The sequence below is a fragment of the Phaseolus vulgaris genome, chromosome 8 (assembly GCF_000499845.2).
Source record: "Phaseolus vulgaris cultivar G19833 chromosome 8, P. vulgaris v2.0, whole genome shotgun sequence".
NCBI lineage: Eukaryota > Viridiplantae > Streptophyta > Magnoliopsida > Fabales > Fabaceae > Phaseolus > Phaseolus vulgaris.
Genome location: NC_023752.2, coordinates 25,750,818 through 25,777,903, shown reverse-complemented (window position 1 = coordinate 25,777,903; position 27,086 = coordinate 25,750,818). Strand labels below are relative to the sequence as shown.

General features: G+C 49.4%; 2 protein-coding genes across 2 annotated transcripts; one reads left to right on the top strand and one right to left on the bottom strand.

The window, feature by feature from the left end:
• The first annotated feature begins 18,054 nt into the window (after positions 1–18,054).
• LOC137824829 (uncharacterized) lies at positions 18,055–20,375 on the top strand. Its single transcript, XM_068630505.1, has 3 exons — positions 18,055–18,307; positions 18,992–19,571; positions 19,655–20,375. The coding sequence occupies exons 1-3, from the start codon at positions 18,055–18,057 to the stop codon at positions 20,373–20,375; spliced, it is 1,554 nt and encodes a 517-aa protein (XP_068486606.1).
• A 4,234-nt stretch (positions 20,376–24,609) lies between these two features.
• On the bottom strand, positions 24,610–26,621 carry LOC137824828 (uncharacterized). Its single transcript, XM_068630504.1, has 2 exons — positions 25,421–26,621; positions 24,610–25,148 (listed from the first exon to the last, which is right to left on the bottom strand). The coding sequence occupies exons 1-2, from the start codon at positions 26,619–26,621 to the stop codon at positions 24,610–24,612; spliced, it is 1,740 nt and encodes a 579-aa protein (XP_068486605.1).
• Positions 26,622–27,086: the final 465 nt, after the last annotated feature.

Sequence of the window (27,086 nt, the reverse complement as noted above, 5' to 3'; positions counted from 1 at the left end):
CGCCTACGTAGAGAGTAACGTTTGGTGAGTGTGCCTAGACCAGCCACACCCGACGTTCTCCTAAGAGTATGCAATTTACCCAGATAAGAGAAGCATCCTAAGTTACTCCGCAAGGGCGTAACTTAGGCAGACAACGAAAGGCGCTAGAGCCCTCCCAGTAAGTGACACGTGTGTGGTTAGATGTGAGTTGCAGGCCTCCACGTGTCATCATCTGAGAGGGGTGCGGTCCAGACAAAAGAGCACTCCGTACCACTAAAGGTACAGACAGGCGCAGCCAAGCGCAGACATGCGCAGACTCTCACGCTCCCCATTGCTGATTCTGAAGGTACGCTTTCTCTGAAAAGCATAACAGGGTTCTGACACATGCCAGAAAAGCATAACAGAATTCTGTTATGCCCAGAAGCAGGGAAAGAGAGATAAAAGAGAGAATCAGAGTGGGAGTGAGGGGGAGACAAGAAAAAACAGAGCGCAAGTTTTACACACACATTTTTACTAAGTTTCCAGTTTCTGGTGGTTCTGTTGAACTAACTTGATCGTCGGAGTGCAAACGGCCGCTAGAGGCGCCGTCTGTGTATTTTGCAGGCCACACTTTGAAGACATCTGAGAGAGAGAGAGTTCAGAAGGTGATTCTTCAGGAGACGTAGTCGCGAAGATAGGGCAGAAAGTGTTACGAAGCGATTCACCCACGTTCAAGTTGCCGGCAGGATCATTTGGCGCCCACCGTGGGGCCCGAGTGAATCGTTGTCCCACATATACCACAGTTTTAAAGCTCACCAGAGTTTTATCAGTTTCTCTGATAGAGAAGATGCCTAGAAACAGACAACCATCACCTGCGCCATCCGCTGACGAAGGAGCTGTGACAATGGCGCAGGTCCTGGAAATGGTGCGCACGCTGCAGGATAACGCTGCAGCGTCGAAAGTCGAACAAGAAAGGATGCAGATGGAGTTGGCTGCGTCGCAAAGCAGGAACGACGAACTGAATCGTGTCAACGAAGAGTTGAAAAGAACGCTGCAGGCGCAGAGGGAGCACGTCGTTGACGAAAGGGTGTCTAGGCAGCCTTCACCTCCAAGGGCATTTCCCATGCCATTCTCCCCCGAGATTATGGGAACCATGGTGCCTTCCAACCTGGTGGGGGTAAAAGCGTCGTTCAAAGGGGTAGAAGACCCGGAGGCGCATCTGACGGCATTCCACACCCAGATGATGTTGTCTGGGGGCTCAGATGCTGTATACTGCAAGATGTTCATGAGCACCCTGAGCGGAATCGCCATGGAGTGGTTCGTGAGTTTACCAGAAGGGCATATCACGTCGTTCTCTCAGTTCTCGAAGCTCTTCATCGAGCAATACATCGTCAACAAGGCACCTGCAGTGGTGTCCTACGACCTGTTCGACGTGCGCCAATACCAGGGGGAGTCGCTGAAAGACTACCTCAACCGTTTTGGAGCACAAGTGGTTAGACTACCCAGCAAAGATGAAGATATGCTTGTGCACGCGTTTAAGAAGGGAGTGCTGCCTGGCCCTTTCAGTGAGTCTCTCATCAGGAGCCATCCCAGCACTTTTGCAGAGATCCGACGGCGTGCGGTGGCGCACATAGTGGCAGAAACAGAAGTTTCTGAGAAGAGGGGAAGTGCTGCACCACCCAGACCGCGTGGAGGGCAAGGAAAACCACAGCAAGCGAGGGTGCATGAGGCCAAAGAGGGGAAGAAGGTGCGGGAAAAACCTCGTCCCTATGCACCAGGCAAAGACCAGAGTAAGGGGCGTGGAAGGGAGAATAACGCGCCCCCAAGATACAACTTCATGGTGGGGTTGGCGGATCTCATCGCCCTTCCTGCCGTAGCAGCAAGACTACGAGTACCAGAGAAGACAGATAAGGTACTCGGAAGGAAGAAGAATGAATGGTGTGAGTTTCATCAGGCCTTTGGACATACACTTCATTCCTGTTTGGCGCTGGGACACCAACTGGCAGAGTTGGTGAAGTCTGGTTTTCTAGCAGATTACCTGCGTGAGCCACAGGGTGATCGCGCGTCAGGATCCCAAACTGGAGAGCAACAGCATGAAGTCCCTGTGCATGGGGAAGTGCAGACGATCGCTGGAGGCTTCTCTGGTGGGGGATGCACAGCTTCACAAAGAAGGAGATACACTCGATCTGTGATGGCGGTAGATGCAGCGAATGAGAGTCATTACCCTGAGGTGGACATTGTCTTCAGGAAGGCTGACCTACGAGACGTTGTCCCGCACGACAACGACCCTGTGGTCATTTCTCTCATCACAGCAGGAAGACGAGTGCATAGAGTACTCGTAGATCAAGGAAGCTCGGCGGATGTCATGTTCTGGCCAACATTCAACAAGCTACAGTTGTCCCCTGATCAGTTGAGACCGTATACTGGTTGTCTCTACGGTTTTGCAGGGGACCAGGTAGAAGTGCGGGGATACATCGAGCTGAGGACAACGTTCACCGACGGAACGGCAGCCCGCACGGAAAGGATAAAGTACCTGGTGGTGAACGCCCCTTCTGCGTACAATGTCCTGTTGGGGAGGCCAACGCTCAATAGACTGGGCGCAATACCATCGACAAGGCATATGAAGTTGAAGCTGCCGTCGATGGAAGGGGCCGTGATAACCATCAAGTCGGATCAGGCTGAGGCAAGACGCTGTTATGAGAACAGTTTGAAGCAAAAAAGAAGTGTATGCCATGTCACCACAAAACCGCCACCAGGCGTGCGCTAAGAGCAATTGGCGGTCAGGGAGACACAAGGCGCTCAGAGGACGGAGAACGCTGCGGTGGGGGGCTCCCAGGTGGCCCAAGTCGAGGAAGAGGAGGAAGGCACGATCACTCCTCGCGAGTCAGGGATCGCGAGAGCGGTCATTGCCAGTGAGAGGAGGCCCCACCCAGCTGAAGGATGGGTCGAGGTGGACATCAGGGGAAGAAAATTCAAGCTGGGGGGATCCCTCATTGAAGAAGAGCGAAGGCTGATCATGGGTGTGATTGAGAAGCACATGAATGCCTTTGCATGGTCATCATCCGACATGCCAGGAATCGACCCCGATTTCCTCTGCCATCGTCTATCAATGGACCCCATGGTTCGACCGGTACGGCAGAGAAGAAGGAAATTTAACGAGGAGAAGAGGAAGGTGATCCACGACGAAGCGCAGAAGCTCCTTGACGCAGGGCATATCAGAGAAATCCAGTACCCCGAGTGGCTAGCGAATGTGGTACTGGTGCGGAAGGCAAGCGGCAAGTGGAGAATGTGCGTGGACTTCACTGACCTCAATAAGGCGTGCCCCAAGGATTCTTACCCCCTACCCAGTATAGATGCTCTAGTCGATAGCGCCTCCGGGGGAAAACTACTCAGCTTCTTGGACGCTTTCTCAGGGTATAATCAGATCAGGATGCACCCAATGGACGAATGCAAGACCGCGTTCATGACGGAACGGTCTTGCTACTGCTACAAGGTCATGCCATTTGGGTTGAAGAATGCGGGGGCTACCTACCAGCGGCTCATGGATAGGGTGCTCTCGCCCATGCTGGGAAGGAACGTACACGCCTATGTAGATGACATGGTGGTTACGTCCCAAGAGAAGAAGCATCATGCAGCTGATCTGGAAGAGCTATTCACCACCATTGGCAAGTATAGGCTGAAGCTCAACCCTGAGAAATGCATATTCGGTGTAGAGGCTGGGAAGTTTTTGGGCTTCCTCTTAACAGAGCGAGGGATCGAAGCTAACCCGGAGAAGTGTGCGGCGATCGTGGCGATGAGGAGCCCAACGATGGTGAAGGAGGTGCAGCAGCTCACCGGCCGCTTAGCAGCACTGTCCCGGTTTATGTCTGCTGGTGGGCAGAAAGGTCACCCATACTTCCAGTGCCTCAAGCGCAACAGCAGATTTCTCTGGACGCAGGAGTGCGAGGAGGCCTTCATTAAGTTGAAGGGATATCTGGCAAGCCCACCAGTCTTGCGAAAGCCCCAGGTAGGCATCCCTCTCCATCTATACTTTGCTGTTACGGAGAGGGCAGTCAGTTCAGTCCTGGTGCAAGAGCTGGACCAGGCCCAGAGGCCTGTTTATTTCGTAAGCAAGGTGCTGCAAGGCCCCGAAACCAGGTACCAGGCACTCGAGAAGGCTGCTCTAGCGGTGGTATTCTCAGCCAGAAGACTCAGGCATTATTTCCACAGCTTCACAGTGGTGGTGATGACTGATCTGCCTATCCAGAGTGTATTGAAGAAACCTGATGTGGCAGGAAGGATGGTCAAGTGGGCAGTGGAATTGTCGGAATTCGATATTCAGTACGAGCCCCGAGGACCGATCAAGGGGCAGGTGTTCGCGGACTTCGTAGTTGAGCTATCATCCATCGCGACACCTCCAGAAGGGCTAGATTTCCGATGGGTTTTGTCGGTGGATGGCTCCTCTAATCAGCAGGGAAGCGGCGCCGGGGTCATCCTGGAAGGGCCAAACGGAGTACTGATCGAGCAGTCCCTCCGTTTCGCCTTCAAAGCTAGCAACAATCAGGCGGAGTACGAGGCCCTGATCGCGGGAATGTTGCTAGCAAGGGAAATGGGAGCAAGAAATCTGCTGGCCAAGAGCGATTCGTTACTGGTCACCGGGCAGGTTACCGGGGAGTTCCAAGCAAAGGACCCCCAGATGGCAGCCTACCTGGAGTATGTGCAGCTCCTGAAGACGTCTTTCGCCGAGTTTGAGTTAGTGCATGTACCAAGAGAGCAGAACGCCCGAGCAGACCTGCTTGCCAAGCTGGCCAGCTCAGGCAAAGGGGGGAAGCAGAGGACTGTCATTCAGGAGACCCTGAAGGTGCCACGTGCGTTTGTATCAGACAACCAGGTACTTCACGTATACAAGTCAATGGAGCGTCTAACGATCGGTCATCGGTCGTTGACTCAAGAGACGCTGAGAGCGCCGAGGGTGAGATCGCGACCCTCAAAGATCGGTGAGTCGATGGAGGTCCACGCGGAGAAGGAACCCCACACCTGGATGACGCCATACCGGCTATACTTAGAAGATGGTGTACTCCCGCTCGATCTGGCAGAGGCAAAAAGAATAAAGAGGAGTTCAAGTAAGTTTACTCTCATAGATGGAAGCCTATTTAGATTTGGATTTTCTCACCCTGTGCAGATCTGTGTACACGGCGAACAATGCACCAGACTCATGTCTGAGCTGCACGAGGGGGTGTGCGGAAGCCACGTAGGTGGTCGCGCTTTGGCAAGTAGAGTACTCCGCGCGGGGTACTACTGGCCAAAGCTGAAGGAAGATTGCATAAGGTTTGCTCAGCGATGCAAACAATGTCAGCTGCATGCAGATTGGCACAAGGCACCCCCTGAGGAGTTGAGGTCCATCCATAGCCCGTGGCCATTCCATACATGGGGGATTGACATCCTAGGACCTTTTCCCCTAGCGATAAGGCAGATGAAGTTCCTCATTGTGGCCATCGAATATTTCACTAAGTGGGTGGAGGCAGAGCCAGTTGCACACATCACCGCACAGAAAGTCGAACGCTTCGTCTGGAAGAACATTGTCTGCCGCTTCGGAATACCCAAGAGGCTGGTTTCCGACAATGGCACCCAGTTCACCAGTCATCAGTTGAGGAAGATGTGTGAAGAGCTAAAGATACAACAGGTTTTCGCATCTGTGGAGCACCCACAAACAAATGGGCAGGTGGAGTCAGCAAATCGAGTGCTGCTCAGGGGGCTGAAGCGGAGGCTAGACAAGGCCAAAGGAGGCTGGGCAGAGGAGGTCCCCAGAATTGTGTGGTCTTACCACACCACCCCACAGTCCAGCACCCACGAGACACCCTTCAGCCTTGTCTATGGGACAGACGCCATGATTCCTGTGGAGATACAGGAGAGCTCCCCCAGATTCTTGAACTTCGTTGCTGAAGAGTCCAATGAAGAGCGTAAGGTGAATTTGGACCTGCTAGACGAAGTGCGAGAAGAGGCCAGAGTCAGTGCTGAAGCTGTGAAGAGAAGAGTAGAGCGGAGGCACAACTCTAAAGTGAGGCCCAGGCGCTTCCAGGAAGGTGATCTGGTGATGAGAAAGGCGCATCAGAATGACATGCAGAATAAGTTATCCCCGAAGTGGACAGGCCCGTACAGAGTGGTGGAGACATTAGAGAACGGAGCCTATCGCCTAGAGACTTTGGAGGGAGGAGCAATCCCCAGAACGTGGAACGCCACCCATTTAAAATTTTATTTCAGTTAAAATTGTACGGTAATGGCGTTCTCACGCTAAAAGGCACATGCTTTGTTTATGGTGGAAACAGTTGAACAGACAAGGGGGCACTCTTTTCCCTAAAGAGGGTTTTTAACGAGGCCACCCAATTAAAGAAAAATTTCCAGCATATAAAGTGTTCTCAAGTATTAAAGTTAAAATCCTCCTTGTCCCAGGTGCAAGTGCAGGTGATTGGTTAGGCCCTACTTGCCCTAGGCGCAAGTACTGGCACCGATCTAAGTCTTCCTCACCCCAGGTGTGAGCGCAAGCAGAAAGGTTTGAAAGGCCAGGGGTGCTAGTAAGACCAAGAGAAGGAAAGGAAAGGTTTTGACAAAACGTCCTTACCCACTTGGCATGCACCAATATTGGCCCAGTAAAACTCTCAGTCAGAAAACCTTTCTCACCCCAGGAGTGAGACAAGGAGTGATCGACTCAACCCGCCAAAGGGTGATGACCTCGGGGAAAGGGAAAGGGGTTAGCGAGAAACACTTCCTTTTCCCAAGATGAGGCCTCACTTTGAGCAATCGATGTCAAGGTCCTTTATGCACTTAGCGCTAGAGCGACAGAGAAAGCTAAGTAAGGACTAAAGAGCGATCACCGATGAGCCGTCAGTAATTGGCTAGTAGTACAAAGCAGCGCACGAGGACTGTTAAGCTGAGGGAACAGCCAGTCGAGATCATGCAGATCGCGCTAAGCCTGAGTTGGTTAACACTTAGTCGCACGCAAAGAGAAGAGAAGCAGATCGCGCTACGCCTGAGTTGGTTAACACTTAGTCGCGCGCAAAGAGTAAGAGAAGCAGATCGTGCTAAGCCTAAGCTGGTTGACACTTAGTCGTGTGCGAAAGGAAAGGCAAAGCCCAAGATCGCGCTGAACCTAAACTAGCTAACAGTTAGTCGCGCACATAAAGGTAAGTGGAGTCCAAAGAAAATTCAAAGAAAAATTGAGCAATTGAAACCAAGGTATATCACCAGAGATGTTCATACAATTGTCAGTTACAAAGAGTTGAATGGTGCAGAAACATAAGGTTACAAAATGAAACTTTGTACAGAAGAAGTCAAAATTACAGAAGGAAGAGATTCAGGGAGTAGGAGGCTTAAGTTTCCCATCTACCACCGAGTGATGAATGCTGAATTGCGCAAGGTCCAGTTCTGGAAGGACGCAGCGGACTTGCTCGAGCGCCAGCTCGAATCCATCAATGAGGGAATCGGCGCCCACGTTCATCAAGTCCTCTTTCTCCGCCTCCAGACTTCGCCTCGAAGCCTCTGCAGCATCCCTCTGCGTGGTAAGGGTAGCAAGGGAGGAGGCAGCCTCAGACAGCTTGCCCACTGCCTCCTCAAGCTTCTTTTCGGCGGCAGCAGTTGCCTCCTTGGCGGCCTTGAGCATCTCTACCCGCTGAGAATCCTGTTGGCGTAGGGAGGAGTTCTCAGCCTCTAACTCCTCCACCATCTGACTCCGTTCGAGCAAAGAGGAATTCTCAGCCTGTAACTCTGCCACCTTCCAGTCCAGAGGACCAACAGTCTGCCCCATCAAGATCTCCATCTTGATGGTCTCCTGGACCTGCAGTAAGTACTCCCTTCTGGCCTTCTCCACCATGCCTCGCATCAGCTCGACAGACCCCTGAGCGGCTTCAAGGTCACTGTGCAGCGACTCGTTGTCGTGCTCAAGTTCCTTCACCCTTTTCTCCAGGGCTTTCTGCTTGCGATGCTGGTTGGAGAACTCCAGCGAGAGCACCACCTGCTTGGCAAGGTGTGCGTCTATCTCCTCCCCGCTCAAGTCGACGAGCTCCCCATTGCTGATGTGCTGTCGCACCATGGAGATAACTCTGCTGAAGTTCTCATGGTTGGCTCCAGTGTTGCTTGGGCGCGAGCCAGACCCGCCATGTTCAGCATTGGCGGTGGAGATTGTCATTGGAGGCGGGGCACACTCTTTTTGAGCAGAAACACCCCCAGCAGGGTGAGCGGATGGACCAGGTGATTGGCCTGCTGGGGGGGAAGTTGGTGGTTGAGAGGTTGGGGGCGATTTTTGGCCAGGAGAAGGAGGACATACGGGCTCTGGGGCCGGTCGAGTAGAGGGAGAGGGAGGTGGTGAACCTTCCTCTACCTCTACCACCTCTATCCCTCCAGGCTGGAGAGACGAGACCCCCTCGGCTACTGCTTTCTTCCTCTGGCGGTGAATGAGGGGGGAGCCTGAGCTTTCCTCTTCCACTGAGGCAGCAGCAGCAGCAGGTACCAGCGAAGAAGCCTTCACCAGTCTCTTCCTTTTCTTCCCTTGCTCGGGGCCTTCGGCTGGCGCGACCGAGAGCGGAGGGGCTTCGATTGGCTCGGTGGTGGAAGAGGAAGAGCCAGTCCCTTTGGCCGCTCGGCGTTTAGCGAGCTCCAACACCGCCAACCTCCTATCTTTCCCTGACATTGAATCTGCATAGGCAAGAAAGAGGGAAATTAGACAGCTAAGAGACGCAAGCAAGGTGAAAAGTATAAGAGCATGCATGAGGAAGTATAAATGTCCTAAGGGGCGGCAGGGAAAGAACTACCTATATATTTCTTCAGGGAAACCACATCAAACTCATCCTTGATGAGGCGAGCGGAGTCATACTTAGCCCCCAGGAGCAGCCCACACAGCTCGCGCTCGTAGGGGGCCATGGTCTCGAGATCCTTGGGTTTTTTAAATTGAACCTGGGGAACCCAGTAGAGGGGGTACCCCTCGAGCAGATGAGGGCTTTGTGGGGTGGCGGATATCATATAAAATCTGCCCTTCCAGTCTTTGAAGGACTGCTGGTACAGGCCCAGAAGCACCCGTCCAGCAACCCCGTTCAGGCTGACCCAAAACCTATCCCCTGGTTTCTTCGCCTCAAAGAAGTAGAGGAACACCTCCACCGAGGCGTTGTGCCCAAAGTAGTTGCACAGAATCTGAAACGCCCGGATGAAGGCCCAGGCATTGGGGTGGAGTTGGCAGGGCGCGACGTTCAACTCCATCATCAGCTCTTTCTCGAAGAAGGTGAAGGGGAGTCGCAGCCTCAACCTTTTGAAGATCGCGGAGTAAACAAAAACGATGGGCACCCCATTGGTGGCCCTGTCGTCAGCGCAAATGGGCATCCCTCGGGGAGGGATGCGGACTCGGACGTGGAAGTCGTTTTCCCTGTCTATGGAACACGAGGGTTCATCCGGGTCGTGGCTCAGAAGCGAGTTAAGATGGTCCTCAGGTAGCAAGATGGACGTTTCAGATAGCAACGCCAGAGGGGCCCAGTCATAGACTTTGGCGTTGTCATGGAATGAGGTGACAACAGGCGGTGGCGAAGCTGGTGCACTCGCGGAGGGCTGTGCACCAGAAGAAGAGGCAAGGACGCAAGCGGTCTGCTTCAAACGAGCCATCGAGAGATAGCTGCAATGGAGGAAAAACGAAGGGTCAGAAATAGAAAGGGAGAGAGTGATGGATGGTTCGGTGAAAAACAGAGAGGGGGAATGAGGAAGAAATGCCCAGGTGGAGGAGAAAGAAGGGGAGGCAGAAGCCAAAGCGGAAACATGAGAAAAACCCTAGCGCGGGTTGAGAAGAAGAAAAACGGGGAAGGTGAATGCATGATAACTAGAATGGTAAATGCAATCGGTAAAGATGACCAAAAAGGGGCCAGGGAAAAGAAAAACCATACCTTTGAATGATCGTAGGAGTATAGGATCACAGAGAATTCGAAGAAAGATGGGTGCGCAGGAGAAAGGTTCGCAGAGAGTTTGGGAGTCAAATGAAGAAGATGAAGGAACAGGGGAAGGGCGCGCCATTTTGAATAAAAGAAGCGCTAGCGACGCACAACGCTGGCCGTTGATGGCGCCACGTGTCGCGAGATTAAGAGAGGGAGTCCAAACGTTAAAGAAGCAGCACGTGAGGTGGCACGTGAGGCGGCCCCACTTGCCACGTAAAACTTGCGCTCTGTTTTTTCTTGTCTCCCCCTCACTCCCACTCTGATTCTGCCTTTTATCTCTCTTTCCCTGCTTCTGGGCATAACAGAATTCTGTTATGCTTTTCTGGCATGTGACAGAACCCTGTCATGCTTTTCAGAGAAAGCGTACCTTCAGAATCAGCGATGGGGAGCGTGAGAGTCTGCGCATGTCTGCGCTTGGCTGCGCCTGTCTGTACCTTTAGCGGTACGGAGTGCTCTTTTGTCTGGACCGCACCCCTCTCAGATGATGACACGTGGAGGCCTGCAACTCACATCTAACCACACACGTGTCACTTACTGGAAGGGCTCTAACGCCTCTCTTTGTCTGCCTAAGTTACGCCCTTGCGGAGTAACTTAGGATGCTTCTCTTATCTGGGTAAATTGCATACTCTTAGGAGAACGTCGGGTGTGGCTGGTCTAGGCGCACTCACCAAACGTTACTCTTTGCGTAGGCGACTTACCCTTCAGGATGACACGCACGTAATGGGTTGAGGGAATCACCAATCACCGACTGGCTTACTAGTTCCCTCAGGCCACTCTCGTGCATGATTCCTTGAGGTGTGCTCATGCGAGGTCCATGCGTAACGCTCTCGCTGGGAACCTTAGTCCCAGTTTAACTGCGTGTAACACGAGACCCCGATGACAGTACACCCGATGACTGATCAGTGTTTATTCGCTACTCGCGCTCTGCCTCCAGGCGCGAGTCTGGGACCTGGTCTGCTGGTGGTCACTTGGCTACTGACCACCGATCACCATTCTGGGTGATCTATCCCCCGACCTCTCTGCCGCCTGATCTGTCGGTGGTAACTTGGTTACTGACCACCGATCACCTCTCTTGGCGATCGTCCCCCTACCTCTCTGCCACCTGGTCCACGTGTCACCCTGCGAGTGGTCCACGTGGTTCTCTGATGCTGACGTCATCGACTACCGATGACCGATCGGATCAGGCCCCAATGCCTATATTAGAGGCATCACACTCTATTTCAAATGTCTTAGCAAAGTTAATGATCCTGTCGCCAACTCTAGCGTGGAGGAATTGCTTTGTCGCTTCCTTACCCCGCCTATGCAACTGTGCTATCTGCAAGAATTCTCTTAGAACCTTCTCCGGGAACTTCAAACGCAACCTGCAAAACACACAGACGGCGCCTCTAGCGGCCGTTTGCACTCCGACGCTCAAGTTAGGTCACAGAACCACCACCAAAAACCTCACTCTCTGTGTGATGTGAATGTAACTACAAGAACACATGATTCTTGACATTCTTAGGAACAACTTGAGCTGGATTTGAAAGGCACTTTACTTTAGAATTGGATCAATGTTCTATATTCAAGAACTCACCAAACTAAGCACCAACCAAGACTCATATGGAAGTCCATGTATTATCAAATTGAATCAAAACAAAAGGAAAGAAGAACAAAAATTAAAACTGGACAGAATTTAAAAGATAGCTACTGAACCAAAACAGAAATAAGAACACAATGCTGGAAACACAAAATTAAACGGTAGAAAAAGAAGTAAACTCTAGGAATCAAAACTATCGAATGGAAAATTGAAGAAAAGGGAAGAAGAACACTTATAGAAGAAGATGCTTGCTGGATTTTGAGAATTGGAAGAAGCCATTCACGCCACTTAGAACCTTGAACCAAGATAAGTGATGGAGTGCCACCACTTGAAGCTCACCATAGCTCACAAGATAAGGCAAAGAAGAGGAAGACTCAAAACTCACAATTTTCTCTCCAAATTTGAGTATAGTCTCTCTACTATAAAATTCCAATCTAAATTGTGAAGGACCTAAGCCCTCCTTTTATAGGAGTAAGGGCTGGTCATTTACATAGCTTATTCCCTAAGCTACCCAAAAAACTCCTAAGATCACACCCCCCTTACTAAGCTTACAAAAGAAGTGTCTCATGTTTCCCTCTAAGCACCTTTCTAAACATTATTCTATATTATTTACAATTTAAAAGAAACTATAAAGAGAGATATTTAATATGAAGCCTATTATTTAAGAGTTTGTAGACTTCTTTATCTTTAGGCTTGATCTTCTCTTTGACTTCTTTTAATTTGTGAGAAGACTAGAAGGAAGAACTTCAAATGTGTAGGTGAAAATCCTCTTCCTTCATTAATAAAATCCTCTCCTAGTGGATATGCATCATAATCCTCGAGTTGGAGAGAATTCGTCCACGAATTCAGTACTCCTGCATAAAACAAAGTCAGTTTGCTATTATATAAGAGAAGACAAGAAGAAATGGGCAAACATGACTTATCACTTTGAAATGTTGGGAGTTCAGAAAAAGATGGTCTATACACAGACCATGTTGGAAAAGATTGTTTAGGAATGATATTATTTGGTAAAATAGGAGATATGAAAAAATCATCCTTAACATTCTTTATCCAATATGGTGTGGAAGTAGGAACCTTAGGTAATGAAAATGACAAAGAAGAAGAAGACCTTGTAGGCGTAGCACTAGTCAACAAAAGTGATTGAGTTGAGAAGGTATTAAGACTCGGTTTATCATGTACTTCAATTTCCTTTTCATTTTCTTTTTGATTTTCTTTGGGATTGGTCCTATATGCTAGACGATGTGGTAAAGAAACCCTGGGCATTAAGTCTATTTGGTGTTCAATCCCTCTTAGAGGTGGTAAGCCTTTAGGAGGATCTTGAATCACATCTTCATAGTCCTTTACCAAATTGTCCAAACATGTGGGACTATCCTTAGCCGACTCACAGTCAATAGTCCTAGGAATAGCTAAAAAAATAGGCTTTTGAGTAACTATTACCCCTTTAACTTGTTGTGTGGACATGAGAAGGCTTCTCTTGGAATTTTTTATATCATTTTCTTTCTTTCTTTTTTCTCTCATTTTAACTTGGTCCTCATGTACTTCCTTTGGAGAGAGAGACTTAAGAGTGACTTTGTGTCCATGGAAGTGAAAAGACATTTTGTTGGTAAAGCCATCATGAAAAACTTTTCTATCAAATTGTCATGGCCTACCTAAAAGAATATGTGTGGCTTCCATTGGGACAACATCACACAAGACCTCATCTTTATATTTACCAATAGAAAATGTAATGAGGACTTGCTTGTTAACAACTATCTCACCCACCTCACTCAACCATTGTAACTTGTAGGGCTTGGCATGAGAGATGGTAGGCAATCCAAGTTTGTCTACCACTCTTGTGCTTGCCACATTCGCACAACTCCCCCCATCCACAATCAAAGAGCATACTCTATCATTAATAAGACACCTTGAATGAAAAATATTTTCTCTTTGAGTTTCATCAAAAGGTTTTAAAACTTGACCAAGCATGCGTCTTATTACTAATAGGTCACCCTCATGTCGGTTTTCACTCTCACTCTCACTTGGGGATCTAGAAGGTGAGGAATGTCTAGAAGATTCGGACTCATGCTCACTACTATCTACCCCATCATGCATATACATAGCTCGTTTAGAAGGGCAATTAGAAGCAATATGTCCATAGCTTAAGCATTTAAAACACTTCTTACTAGACGATTTAGGTGGTGATTTAGGCCTAGAATTGGAAGTGGAAGGCTTAGACTCTCTAGGTTTGAAAGTAGAGTCCTTAGAAGGGATATTTGAAAAAGAGTTATTTTTATTTTTCCAAGAAGAGTGGTAGTAGTTATCCTTAGAAGAATTTTTGAAAGCATTTTTCCTTGCAAGTTGATTTTCAATTTTGCTAGCAAGGTGCACCACATTTTCCAAAGAAGAATATTCTTGTAACTCTACCACGTCTTGAATGTCCCTTCGAAGGCCACTCACAAACCTAGCTATCTTAGCTTCCTCACTCTCATCCATATTAAGTCGAATTAAAAGCGTGTCTAGTTGTTTAAAGTAATCATCCACACTTAGCGCGCCTTGATGAAACCATTGGAGTTTCAACATAAGGTCTTTCCTAAAGTGTGGGGGTACGAATCTAGCGCGTAAACATGCTTTCAAATCGTTCCAAGAGACCACGGGCGGCCTCTTGTGTAGGTCAATGTCCATGAGGTATTGATGCCACCATTGCATGGCATAGTCCAAAAATTCTAAAGAAGCTAACTTAACCCTATGCTCATCCCTAACCCCATTTACATCAAAAATTTGGTCCACCTTAGCCTCCCATCCTAAGTATACATTGGGATCACTTTCACCACTAAAACTAGGAAGTTTTACATTAGGAGAACAAGGGCCAGCCACATGTTGGCGCCTCTCTTCATGGTGATGATGTCTTGGCCTTGGATTATCTTCATAATAACCATGGGAGTGCCTTGAAGAATGCCGACTAGGAGGAGGAGTTCTTCTCTCACAGTTTTGATGCATTACTTCTCGGTTTAACTCCAAACTTTGGAGCCGTGCTTCCATCTTCCTTATCACCTCAAGATAGTGAGCATTGGATTGCTTGGCATTCTTTAAGTCCTCATAAAGGGCTGCCTTTTGTGGTGAACACGGTTTGGAGGACTCTCCACTAGAGAAATGAGCCATGAGCAGAAAATACACAAAAACAGAAAACAAAACAGTGACAGAAACTTGTTAAACAATTAAAAACAGTGAGATATAGGTTGCTGGAAAATGCCCAAGAAAGCACTCAAACCACTCCAAGAAAATATTCTGTCCTCAACCAAGCCTTGCTTGTGAAATGGAGTAGCTTCAAGTGAAATATGTCACAGCAAACCAACTTACTTAAGAACAAGTCTCCACACAACTTTTAAGAAGAACAAAAAGACAAGCAAGAAAAGGTGTAAACAAATAAAAGCTAAACCAAAAACAGAGAGCAATGTATGACAAACTAGAAAGAATATGAATGAAAGACAATCAAGAAAAATAAGGAACTCAATGAATAAAGAAGGCACACAAAAAGAGTCCTAAAGAAAAGTGCTAGAGTAGATGAAAGAAAACAGAAAACAGCTACTGGAATTTTTTTTTTTTTAAAAGCAAACCGTGCTATGTTTACAGATTTAACTGTACCGATTGAAAGCGAACTGGATGTGAAAAAATTAACCACAGAATCTTCAATGTCTTAACTCAAAAATGGCACTGGAATGAGGTAAAAACAGTAAGCCAATTGAGAGAAATAAATTTTTCAAAATTGCTGCCCAATTACCGTATTCTTTTCGGCAGTATTGTACACTTTTCGTATTTTATTTATCATTTTTTGTGTACTTGGAATTTTTTAGTGATTCTTTTTTCTATGTTTTTGTAACACTTTGAAGTATGTAAATCCAAATTTTCACAAATTTCCTATGAGCCAATTAATTGCACTAAATTGAAAACAGTAGCACGTTTGTAAGAAAACAGAGGAGCCTATTTAGGAATGAAAAACAGTATGATGAACTAGCAAAGACATGATGGAAATTGTGTAAAGGAACTTGTATAGAATGAAAATACAAGCATGAACTCAAATCTAAAAATGAAAATGCACAAAGGATCAAGCAATAAACTCAAATAAAACAGAAAGTAAACCAAAGCAAGAAACAAGTAAAGCAATAAAAGTACTACTAGAAGTAATGACAATTATGGAATAACATGACTAAGACAAAACTTGACATGATTACAAAATTAAAAGACATATAACAAGAGATAACCACAAGTGAAAGGAAGCTTAAGGTCAGCTCTAGGAACGAGAATGCCATTCCACAAGAGCAGCCATACTCATATGAACAATGAGTGCTAGAATCCTTTTCACAAACACATGGTGTAACAAAAGAAAAACAGCAAGAAAACTCAAAATAAATCCTAAAACAGAATGGTAAACAACTTGAATTAAAGAGCTCTTGAAAGTAAAGTGCAATACAACTCAAGAATTAAGCAAAAACAAGCCTAGACTCTAGATACCACATGATGTGAATGTAACTACAAGAACACATGATTCTTGACATTCTTAGGAACAACTTGAGCTGGATTTGAAAGGCACTTTACTTTAGAATTGGATCAATGTTCTAAATTCAAGAACTCACCAAACTAAGCACCAACCAAGACTCATATGGAAGTCCATGTATTGTCAAATTGAATCAAAACAAAAGGAAAGAAGAACAAGAATTAAAACTGGACAGAATTTAAAAGATAGCTACTGAACCAAAACAGAAATAAGAACACAATGCTGGAAACACAAAATTAAACGGTAGAAAAAGAAGTAAACTCTAGGAATCAAAACTACCGAATGGAAAATTGAAGAAAAGGGAAGAAGAACACTTATAGAAGAAGATGCTTGCTGGATTTTGAGAATTGGAAGAAGCCATTCACGCCACTTGGAACCTTGAACCAAGATAAGTGATGGAGTGCCACCACTTGAAGCTCACCATAGCTCACAAGATAAGGCAAAGAAGAGGAAGACTCAAAACTCACAATTTTCTCTCCAAATTTGAGTATAGTCTCTCTACTATAAAATTCCAATCTAAATTGTGAAGGACCTAAGCCCTCCTTTTATAGGAGTAAGGGCTGGTCATTTACATAGCTTATTCCCTAAGCTACCCAAAAAACTCCTAACAGAATTCTGCGTCTGTGCCTAACAGAATTCTGTTACGCTATCCTCTGCGTGTGTCAGAATTCTGTTACGCTATTGTGCGAAAACGTACCACAATCAGTAAAGACGTGGGTGTGTGTGTTTTTTCTGTGTACCTTTCACGACGCGGAGTGCACCTTTATCTTGGCCGCGCCCCTCTCAGATGGTGACACGTGGAGGCATGCAACTCACATCTAACCGTACACGTGCCACTACCTGAAGGGCTCTAGCGCATCTCTTTGTGCGCCTAAGTTATTCCCTTGCGGAGTAACTTAGCGCGTTTCTTCCATTTGGGTGAATCGCACACTCCCAGGAGAACGCCAGGTGTGGCTGGACTAGGCACACTCACCAAGCATTGCTCTCTGCCTAAACGATTTCCCCTTCACGATGTCATGCACGTAATGGGTTAAGAGAGTCACCAATCACTGACCGGTTTACTAACTCCCTCAGGCCACTCTTGTGCACGATTCTACCGGCGAGCAGCTCCTCTTTCTCTGAGATATGATCATGCGAGGTCCATGCGTAACGCTCTCGCTGGGAATCTCAGTCCCAGTTTAACTGCGTGTAACACGAAACCCCGATGACCATGCACCCGATGACTGATCGGTGCTCTATTGCTTCTCGCGTTCTCCCCCAGGTGTTTATCTTGGAACTGATCTGTCGGTGGCCACTCGGTTACTGACCACCGATCACCGTTCGGGGTGATCTCCTCCCTGATTTCTCTGCCACCTGATCCACGTGTCACCCTGCGAGTGGTCCACGTGGTTATCTGCTGCTGACGTCATCGACTACCGATGACCGACCGGATCACAAGCCCCCAGTCTCGAGGTGTGAACTCGTTCTCAGCGAAGAGACTAAGTGGTCGCGCCCTCGGTCCACGTGGCATGTGGGGGCCACATCACGTGCCACCTCACGTGTTGCCTTTTGACGTTATGACTTCCTCCCTTAATCTCGCGACACGTGGACGCATCAACGGCCAGCGTGGAGTTTCGCTAATGCTTCCCTTATTGAAATAGGCGCGCGCCTTCACTGTTTCATTATCTTCTTCAATACTCCAACTCTCAGACTTACTTCAAATCTCCTCTCTGCACGCCCAACTTTCTTCAAGCTTTTCTACCTCAAGACCTTCCGCGATCATCTAAAGGTATTACTTTTCTTCTTCCTTGATCCATTTAGGCTCTTTTCACCGATTGCATTCACCCTTTTCACTTCCATGCACTCATCTTCTCTGTTTTTCTTCTTCTCAACCCGCGCTAGGGTTTTTTGCGTTTCTCACTTCGCTCTCTACTTCTCCCTCTTCCTCTTCTTCGCCTGGACCTTTCTTTCTTCTTCCCTTCCTCTGTTTTTCACCGAACCATTCATCATTCCCTCTTCTTCCGTTCATCTGACTTTTTGCTTTCCTCCATTGCAGTTATCTCGTAATGGCTCGCTTGAAGCAAACTGCTCGCATCGTCGCCTCATCCTCTGGTGCACAGCCTTCAGCAAGTGCACCAGCGTCACCTCCACCCGATGCAACTTCCTATCAGGACAACGCCAGGGTCTATGACTGGGCTCCCCTGGCATTGCTGGCCGAAACTTCCACTCAACTACCGAAAGGCCACCTCAAAACCCTTCTGAGCAACGACCCTGATGAGCCCTTCTGCGCCATCGACAGGGAGAACGATTTCAATGTTCGTATACGCATTCCTCCTCGAGGGATGCCAATCTGCGCGGACGATAGGGCTACTAATGGGGTGCCCTTCACCTTCACATACTCCGCCATCTTCAAAAGGTTGAAGCTGCGCTTGCCCTTCACCTTCTTTGAGAAGGAGCTGATGATGGAGTTGAACGTCGCCCCTTGCCAACTCCATCCGAATGCCTGGGCTTTCATATGGGCATTCGAGATCCTCTGCAACTACTTTGGGCATAACGCCTCTGTAGACGTCTGCCTACATTTCTTCGAGGCGAAGAACCCTGGGATAGGTCTTGGGTCAGCCTGAATGGAGTTGCTGGACGAGTGATCTTGGGCCTGTACCAGCAATCGTTTAAAGATTGGAAGGGCAGGTTCTACATGATATCTGCTACCCAGCAAAGCCCAACGCTGCTCGAGGGGTTTCCCCTTTATTGGGTTCCTGGAGTCGAGTTTAAGAAGCCCCGGGGCCTTGAAGCGCGAGCTGTGTAGGTTGCTCCTAGGGGCAAAATATAACTCGGCCCTTCTCATCAAACACAAGTTTGATGTGGTGTCTCTGAAAAAGTACATAGGTAGGCTCTTCTTCTTGCACCTCTTAGAATACTTGCACATTCTCATGCATACTTGCATAACATTTTATCCACTTGCATAATTATGCCATCTAACTCTTCTTTTTACCCTTGATGTAGACATGACTTCAGGGAAAGATAGGAGGAGGGCACTACTGGAGCTTGCCCGGACCAGGGGTGCCAAGGGGACTGGTTCTTCCTCCTCTACCACCGAGCCCATCGCGGCTCCACCTCTCTCGGTCGCGCCAGCTGAAGGCCCCGAGCCAGAGAAGAAGAGAAGAAGGCTAGTAAAGGCCTTTCCCGCAACTGTTGCGGCCGCTGCTGCTCCTACCCCATCAACTGAGGAGGAAAGTTCTGGCTCTCCTCTTATACATCGCAAGAGGAAACACCAAGAGGTTGGGGGGGCTTCATCCCTTAGGCCTGGGGAAATCGAAGTGGTGCAGATCGAGGAGGGTTCACCCCCACCTCCTCCTACTCAACCTGCCCCAGCACCAACTTCCTCCCCCTCCCCTCAGCGCCTACCATCTCCAACGCCCCAACTTGCGTCTCCAGCATCACTTCCCCCCCCACCCCCAGCGGGCCAAGCTATTGGTCAACCCACTCCACTTGCTGGGAGTGATTTGCCCACTCGGGGGGTTTCTCAAGACTTCCTGCATCACCACCACCGCCAACCTCTGCTGCTACTGCCGAAGGTGGTGAGGCCAGCTCGCAGCCAAGCAGCTCTGGTGCTAACAATGAAAACTTCAGTCGAGTCATTGCTTTGGTTCAACATTTCATACGCAGCCGGGAGCTTCTCGAATGGAGTAGGCAAGAGGTGGACACGCACTTGGCCAAGCAGATAGTGCTTTCCCTAGAGTTTTCCACCCAGCACCGCAAGCAACTGGTCCTGGAGAAGAGGGTCAAGGAGCTTGAGCACGACAAGGAGTCACTGCAGAGTGACTTTGAGGCTGCCCAAGGGTCCGTAGCCCTGATGAGGGATATGGTGGAAAAATCCAGGAAAGAGTACCTATCGCAGGTCCAGGAGACCATCAAGACTGAGATCTTGATGGGGCAAGCTTTCAATGCTCTGGACAGCGAAGTGGTGGAGCTGAGGAGCAAGGTAATCAACCTGGAGGCTGAGACTTCCTCCCTACGCCAACTGAACTCACAACTAGCGGGGGATCTCAAGTCTACCAAGGAGGAGGCCACTGATGGGGGGAAGAAACTTGAGGAGGCAGTGAACGAGCTTTCTGCAGTGAAGGTTGAGCTTGCCGAAGCAAAGGGCAAATTGGAAGAAGCTGTGTCTTCCATTGCTTCCCTCAGCACTGAGAAGAACGCCTTGGAGACTTCAAAGCAAGAGCTCGAAGCTGAGAACGCCGAACTTATGAACGTGGGTGCTGACGCCCTTGCTGATGGGTTCGAGCTGACATTCGAGCAGATTCGTTGCGTTCTTCCAGATTTGGACCTTACGCAGTTCAGCATCTACCACGAAGTGGTAGATGGCAAGCTCATTCCTCCTTCTTGAGTTTTCTTCTTGTAATTTCATATTTCTGCACAATTCTTGTACTTGAAACTTGTATAGACCTTGGTGTGAATATATACTTGCTTCAGCTATATGTTTCTTCTCTCGTATCTTCTTAAGCTTCATCTTTCTTTTTGCACACAACTAACTGTTAACTAGCTTAGGTTTAGCGCGATCTGTACTCTTTGATCTTGGCCTCTACCTTGATCACGACTAACAACTCCCTTAGCTTTGTCTTTAACAGTTCTTATGCACAGCTTTGTACTAGATGACTGACTAGGCATAGTCTGTCTGCTTCGGCTTGTTGTGTAAGAACTTGTTTGGAAAAGCTTCCTCCGACAAGGCACTACGCACTAGCATATCCACCAACAACTCATCAGTCATCGTTCTTTGGTCTTCACCTTGCTTCTCTGTCGCTCTAGCGCTAAGTACATAGAGGACTTTGACATCGATCGTCAGAGGTGATGCCTTGTTTTGGGGGAAGAAAAGTGTTTCTCGATAGCCCCTCTTATCTTCCCCAAGGTCATCAACCTTGGGCGGATCGGGTCGTTCTTTCCCTGCCTCACTCATGGGGTGAGAAGGGTTTAAACTAAGAGCTTTACTGGGCCAATATTGGTATATGCCAAGTGGGTAAGGATGTTTGTCGAAATCCTTCCTTTCCCTCTCTTGGTCTTACTAGCACCCCTGGCTTTTCGAGCCCTAGTCGCCTACACTCACGCCTGGGGTGAGGAGGACTTAGATTAGCGCCCATACTCGCGCCTAGGGCGACTAAGGCCTAACCGATTACCTGCACTCGCGCCTGGGGCGAGGAGGATTTTAACTTGAAAACTCTCACACAGTTGATATGCTGATAATCTTTTCATTGGGTGGCCTCGTTAAAAACCCTCCTTAGGGAAAAGAGTGCCCCCTTATCTGTTCAACTGTTTTCAGTATGTACACTGAGTATGTCTTTAGCGCGAGAACGCAACTACTTTACAACTTAACTGAAATAAAATTTCAAGTGGGTGGCGTTCCACGTTCTAGGGAGTGCTCCTCCCTCCAGAGTTTCCAGCCAGTAAGCTCCATTCTCCAATGCCTCAACCACTCTGTATGGACCTGTCCACTTTGGAGACAACTTGTTTTCCATCTCATTCTGATGCGCCTTTCTCATCACCAGATCACCTTCCTGGAAACGCCTGAGCCTCGCCTTGGAGTTGTGCCTCTGTTCTACTCTTCTCTTGACGGCTTCAGCACTAACTATGGCTTCTTCTCGCACTTCGTCCAGTAGGTCGAGATTCACCTTTCGTTCCTCGTTGGATTCTTCGGCAATGAAATTCAAAAACCTGGGGGAGCTCTCCTGTATCTCCACGGGAATCATGGCATCTGTCCCGTAGACAAGGCTAAAGGGTGTCTCATGGGTGTTGGACTGTGGAGTGGTATGGTAGGACCATACGATTCTGGGGACCTCCTCTGCCCATTTTCCTTTAGCTTTCTCTAATCTTTGCTTCAGCCCCCTGAGCAGTACTCGGTTGGCTGACTCCACCTGCCCATTGGTTTGTGGGTGTTCCACCGAGGCGAAAACCTGCTGTATCTTTAACTCCTCGCACATCTTCCTTAGCTGATGACTTGTGAACTGGGTGCCATTGTCGGAGACCAGCCTCTTGGGTACTCCGAAACGACAGACAATGTTCTTCCAGACAAAGTGCTCGACTTTCTGTGCGGTGATGTGTGCGACTGGTTCTGCCTCCACCCACTTGGTGAAATACTCGATGGCCACGATGAGGAACTTCATCTGCCTTACCGCTAGGGGAAAAGGTCCTAGGATGTCGATTCCCCATGTGTGAAATGGCCACGGGCTATGGATGGACTTCAACTCCTCGGGAGGTGCCTTATGCCAGTCTGCGTGAAGTTGACACTGTTTGCAACGTTGAGCATACCTCACGCATTCTTCCTTCAGCGTTGGCCAGTAGTACCCCGCGCGGAGGATCCTACTTGCCAAAGCGCGACCACCTACATAACTTCCGCATACCCCCTCGTGTAGCTCTGACATAAGTCTAGTGCTTTGCTCGCCATACACGCAGATCTGCACAGGATGAGAAAACCCAAATCTAAACAGGTTTCCATCAATCAAAGTAAACTTACTCGAGCTCCTCTTTATTCTTTTTGCCTCTATCGGGTCAAGTGGGAGTACACCATCTTCTAAGTACAACTGGTACGGTGTTATCCACGTGTCGGGCTCCCTAACAGCGCTAACTTCCATCGCCTCATCGGTCTTTGCCGGTCGTGCTCTAACCCTCGGCGCTTTCAACGTCTCTTAAGTCAGTGAACGATGACCGATTGTCAGACACTCCATCGGTTTGTACACTTGAAGTACCTGGTTGTCTGACACGAACGCTCGCGATACCTTCAAGGTCTCCTGAATGACGGTCCTCTGTTTTCCCCCCTTGCCTGAGCTGGCCAGCTTGGCAAGCAGGTCTGCTCTGGCATTTTGCTCTCTCGGCACATGAACTAGTTCAAACTCGGTGAAGGACGTCTTCAGGAGCTGTACGTATTCCAGGTAAGCTGCCATCTGGGGATCTTTCGCCTGGAACTCCCCTGTAACTTGCCCGGTGACTAGCAAAGAGTCACTCTTAGCAACCAGACTTCTTGCTCCCATTTCTCTTGCTAGCAACATTCCTGCGATCAGGGCTTCATACTCCGCCTGATTGTTGCTAGCCTTGAAGGCAAAGCGGAGGGACTGCTCGATCAGCACTCCGTTCGGGCCTTCTAAAATGACCCCAGCGCCGCTCCCCTGCTGATTGGAGGAGCCATCCACTAATAATACCCATCGGAAGTCTAAACCTTCTGAAGGTGTCGCGACTGATGACAGCTCGACCACAAAGTCGGCGAACACCTGCCCCTTTATCGGTCCTCGGGGCTCGTACTGAATGTCAAACTCTGACAATTCCACCGCCCAGTTGACCATCCTTCCCGCTACGTCTGGTTTCTTTAGCAGCTTTTGGATGGGCAAATCTGTCATTACCACTACTGTGAAGCTGTGGAAATAATGTCTGAGCCTTCTCGCTGAAAACACCACCGTCAGGGTAGCGTTCTCGAGGGCTTGGTACCTTGTTTCAGGGCCTTGCAGTACCTTACTCACAAAGTACACAGGCTTCTGAACCTGATCTTGCTCTTGCACCAGGACTGAACTGACTGCTCTCTCCGTCACAGCAAAGTATAGACGAAGAGGGGTGCCCACTTGTGGCTTACGCAAGACCGGTGGGCTTGCCAGGTACTCCTTCAACTTGATGAAGGCCTCCTCGCACTCTTGTGTCCAAAGAAAACTGTTGTTGCGCTTAAGACACTGGAAGTACGGATGACCTTTCTCCCCTCCAGCGGACATAAACCGGGAGAATGCTGCCAACCGACCGGTGAGTTACTGCACCTCCTTCACCGTCGTTGGACTCCTCATCGCCACGATTGCTGCGCACTTCTCTGGATTAGCTTCGATTCCACGCTCTATCAGGAGAAAACCCAAGAACTTCCCCGCCCCCACGCCAAAAATACATTTCTCAGGGTTGAGCTTTAACCTGTACTTGGCGATGGTGGTGAATAATTCCTCCAGATCGGCCACATGATGCTCCTTCTCTCGGGATATGACCACCATGTCATCTACATAGGCATGCACGTTCCTTCCAAGCATGGGCGAGGGCACCCTATCCATAAGTCGCTGGTAGGTAGCCCCCGCATTCTTCAGCCCGAACGGCATTACCTTGTAGCAGTAGCAAGACCGTTCAGTCATGAATGCGGTCTTGCTTTCATCCCTGGGGTGCATTCTGATCTGGTTGTATCCGGAGAATGCATCCAAGAAGCTTAGTAGCTTCCCCCCTGATGCGCTATCCACTAGAGCGTCTATACTGGGTAGAGGGTAGGAATCTTTGGGGCATGCCTTGTTGAGGTCAGTGAAGTCCACGCACATCCTCCACTTGCCGTTTGGCTTCTGAACCAGTACCACGTTCGCTAGCCACTCAGGGTACTGGACCTCCCTGATGTGCCCTGCGACAAGGAGCTTTTGCGCTTCGTCGTGGATCACTTTCCCCTTTTCTTCGTTGAATTTCCTTCGCCTCTGACGCACAGGCCGAACTTTAGGATCCATCGACAGGCGATGGCAAAGGAAGTCAGGGTCGATTCCTGGCATGTCAGATGCGGACCATGCGAACGCGCCCATGTGCTTCTCGATCACCCCGGCGATCAGCCTTCGTTCTTCTTCGCCGAGCGATCATCCCAACTTGAACCTTTTCCCCCTTATATCTACTTCTACCCACCCCTCAGCTGGGTGGGGTCTTCTCTCGCTGGCGATGACTGCCCTCGCGATCCCTGACTCGCGAGGAGTGATCATGCCCTCCTCCTCCGCTTCCACCTGAGCTACCTGGGAGCCCCCCAGCGTAACATCCTCCATCTCCTGATCGCCATGCGTTCCCCTAACCACCGATCGCTCTTCGAGCACACCTGGTGGTGGTGTTGAGGTGACATGGCATATGCTACTCTTCTGCCTGAGGCTGTTCTCATAACAGCGTCTAGCCTCAACCTGATCTGACTTGATGGTTATTACGGTTCCCTCCATCGACGGCAGCTTCAGCTTCATGTGCCTCGTCGATGGGACTGCACCCAACCTATTGAGTGTTGGCCTTCCCAGCAAGATGTTGTACGCAGAAGGGGCGTTCACCACCAAGTACTTTATCTTTTCGGTGCGGGCTGTTGTTCCATCGGTGAACGTCGTCCTCAGCTCAATGTACCCCCGCACCTCTACCTGATCCCCTGCAAAGCCGTAAAGACACCCGGTATATGGCCTTAGTTGATCGGGGGACAGCTGCAACTTGTTGAACGTCGGCCAGAACATGACGTCTGCCGAGCTCCCTTTGTCTACGAGTACTCTGTGCACTCGCCTTCCTGCTGTGATGAGGGAGATGACCACAGGATCGTTGTCGTGCGGTACAACATCCCGTAGATCAGCTTTCTTGAAAGTGATGTCTACCTCGGGGAAATGGCCCTCGTCCACCGAGTCCACGGCCATAACCGATCGAGCATACCTTTTTCTTTGTGATGCGGTGCACCCCCCACTGGAGAAGCCTCCCGCAATCGTTTGCACCTCCCCGTGCACAGGGACTTCATGCTGCCGTTCTCCTGCCTGGCCCCTGATGCGCGATCACCCTGCGCCTCCCACAGGTAATCTGCCAGGAACCCAGACTTTACCAACTCCGCCAGCTGGTGTCCCAACGCCAAGCAGGAGTGGAGTGTGTGGCCAAAGGCTTGGTGAAACTCACACCACTCGTTCTTCTTCCTCCCAAGCACCTTATCTGTCTTCTCTGGTACTCGGAGTCTTGCAGCTATGGCAGGAAGGGCGATCAGATCCGCCAACTCCACCATGAAATCGTACCTTGGGGGTGCATTATTCTCCCTTGCACGCCCCCTGCCCTGGTCCTTCCTAGGTGCATAAGGACGAGGTTTCCCCTGCACCTTCTTTCCCTCCTTTGCCTCACGCACCCTCGCTTGCTGCTGTTGCTTCCCCTGTCCTCCACGCGGCTTCGGTGGTGCAGCACTTCCTCTTTTTTCAGAAACCTCTGTCTCTGCCACTATGTGCGCCACCGCGCATCGCCGGATATCCGCAAAGGTGCTGGGATGGCTCCTGATGAGCGACTCACTGAAGGGACCAGACAACACTCCCTTCTTAAACGCATGCACCAGCATATCCTCGTCCTTGCTGGGCAATCTAACCACTTGTGCTCCGAAGCGGTTGAGGTAGTCTTTCAGCGACTCACCTTGATATTGGCGTACATCGAACAGATCGTACGAAACCACTGAAGGTGCTCTGTTAACGATATACTGCTCAATGAAAAGCTTCGAAAACTGATGGAAGGACGTGATATGACCCTCTGGCAGACTCACGAACCATTCCATGGCGATTCCACTCAGTGTACTCATGAACATCTTGCAATACACGGCATCTGAGCCCCCAGACAGCATCATCTGGGTGTGGAACGCCGTCAGATGCGCTTTTGGATCTTCTACCCCCGTGAACGACGCCTTCACTCCCACCAGGTTGGGAGGCACCACGGTTGTCATGATTTCAGGGGAGAATGGCATAGGGAACGCTCTCGGAGGCGATGGTGGCATCGACATTCTTTCTTCAACTGCGCGTTCCTTCTGCGCCTGTAACGTCCTTCTCAGCTCCTCATTAACGTGATTCAGCTCATCATTCCTGCTCTGCGATGCAGCCAACTCCGCCTGCATCTTCTCTTGTTCAGCTCTCGACGCTGCGACATTGTCCTGCAGCGCGCATCATCTCCAGGACCTGCGCCATTGTCACAGCTCCTTCCTCAGCAGATGGCGCAGGTGATGTTTGTCTTGTTCTCCTCATTTTCTCAGCAAAAACTTTGAGAAACTTCAGAAACTTTGGTGTGGATGGGACCACGATTCACAGGGCCCCACGGTGGGCGCCAAATGATCCTGTCGCCAACTCTAGCGTGGAGGAATTGCTTTGTCGCTTCCTTACCCCGCCTATGCAACTGTGCTATCTGCAAGAATGCTCTTAGAACCTTCTCCGGGAACTTTAAACGCAACCTGCAAAACACACAGACGGCGCCTCTAGCGGCCGTTTGCACTCCGACGCTCAAGTTAGGTCACAGAACCACCACCAAAAACCTCACTCTCTGTGTCTGTGCCTAACAGAATTCTGTTACGCTATCCTCTGCGTGT

Excerpts from the sequence above, each read along its gene's own strand:
- LOC137824829 (XM_068630505.1), top strand. The coding sequence starts at position 18,055 with ATGGCTCGCTTGAAGCAAACTGCTCGCATCGTCGCCTCATCCTCTGGT. Across the intron at positions 18,308-18,991 it reads GGAGAACGATTTCAATGTTC|ACATGACTTCAGGGAAAGAT; the intron begins GTATACGCATTC and ends CCCTTGATGTAG. Across the intron at positions 19,572-19,654 it reads CTACTGCCGAAGGTGGTGAG|CCGGGAGCTTCTCGAATGGA; the intron begins GCCAGCTCGCAG and ends TTTCATACGCAG.
- LOC137824828 (XM_068630504.1), bottom strand. The coding sequence starts at position 26,621 with ATGCAGGCGGAGTTGGCTGCATCGCAGAGCAGGAATGATGAGCTGAAT. Across the intron at positions 25,149-25,420 it reads ACCGCATCACAAAGAAAAAG|GGGATCAGGTAGAGGTGCGG; the intron begins GTATGCTCGATC and ends ACGGCTTTGCAG.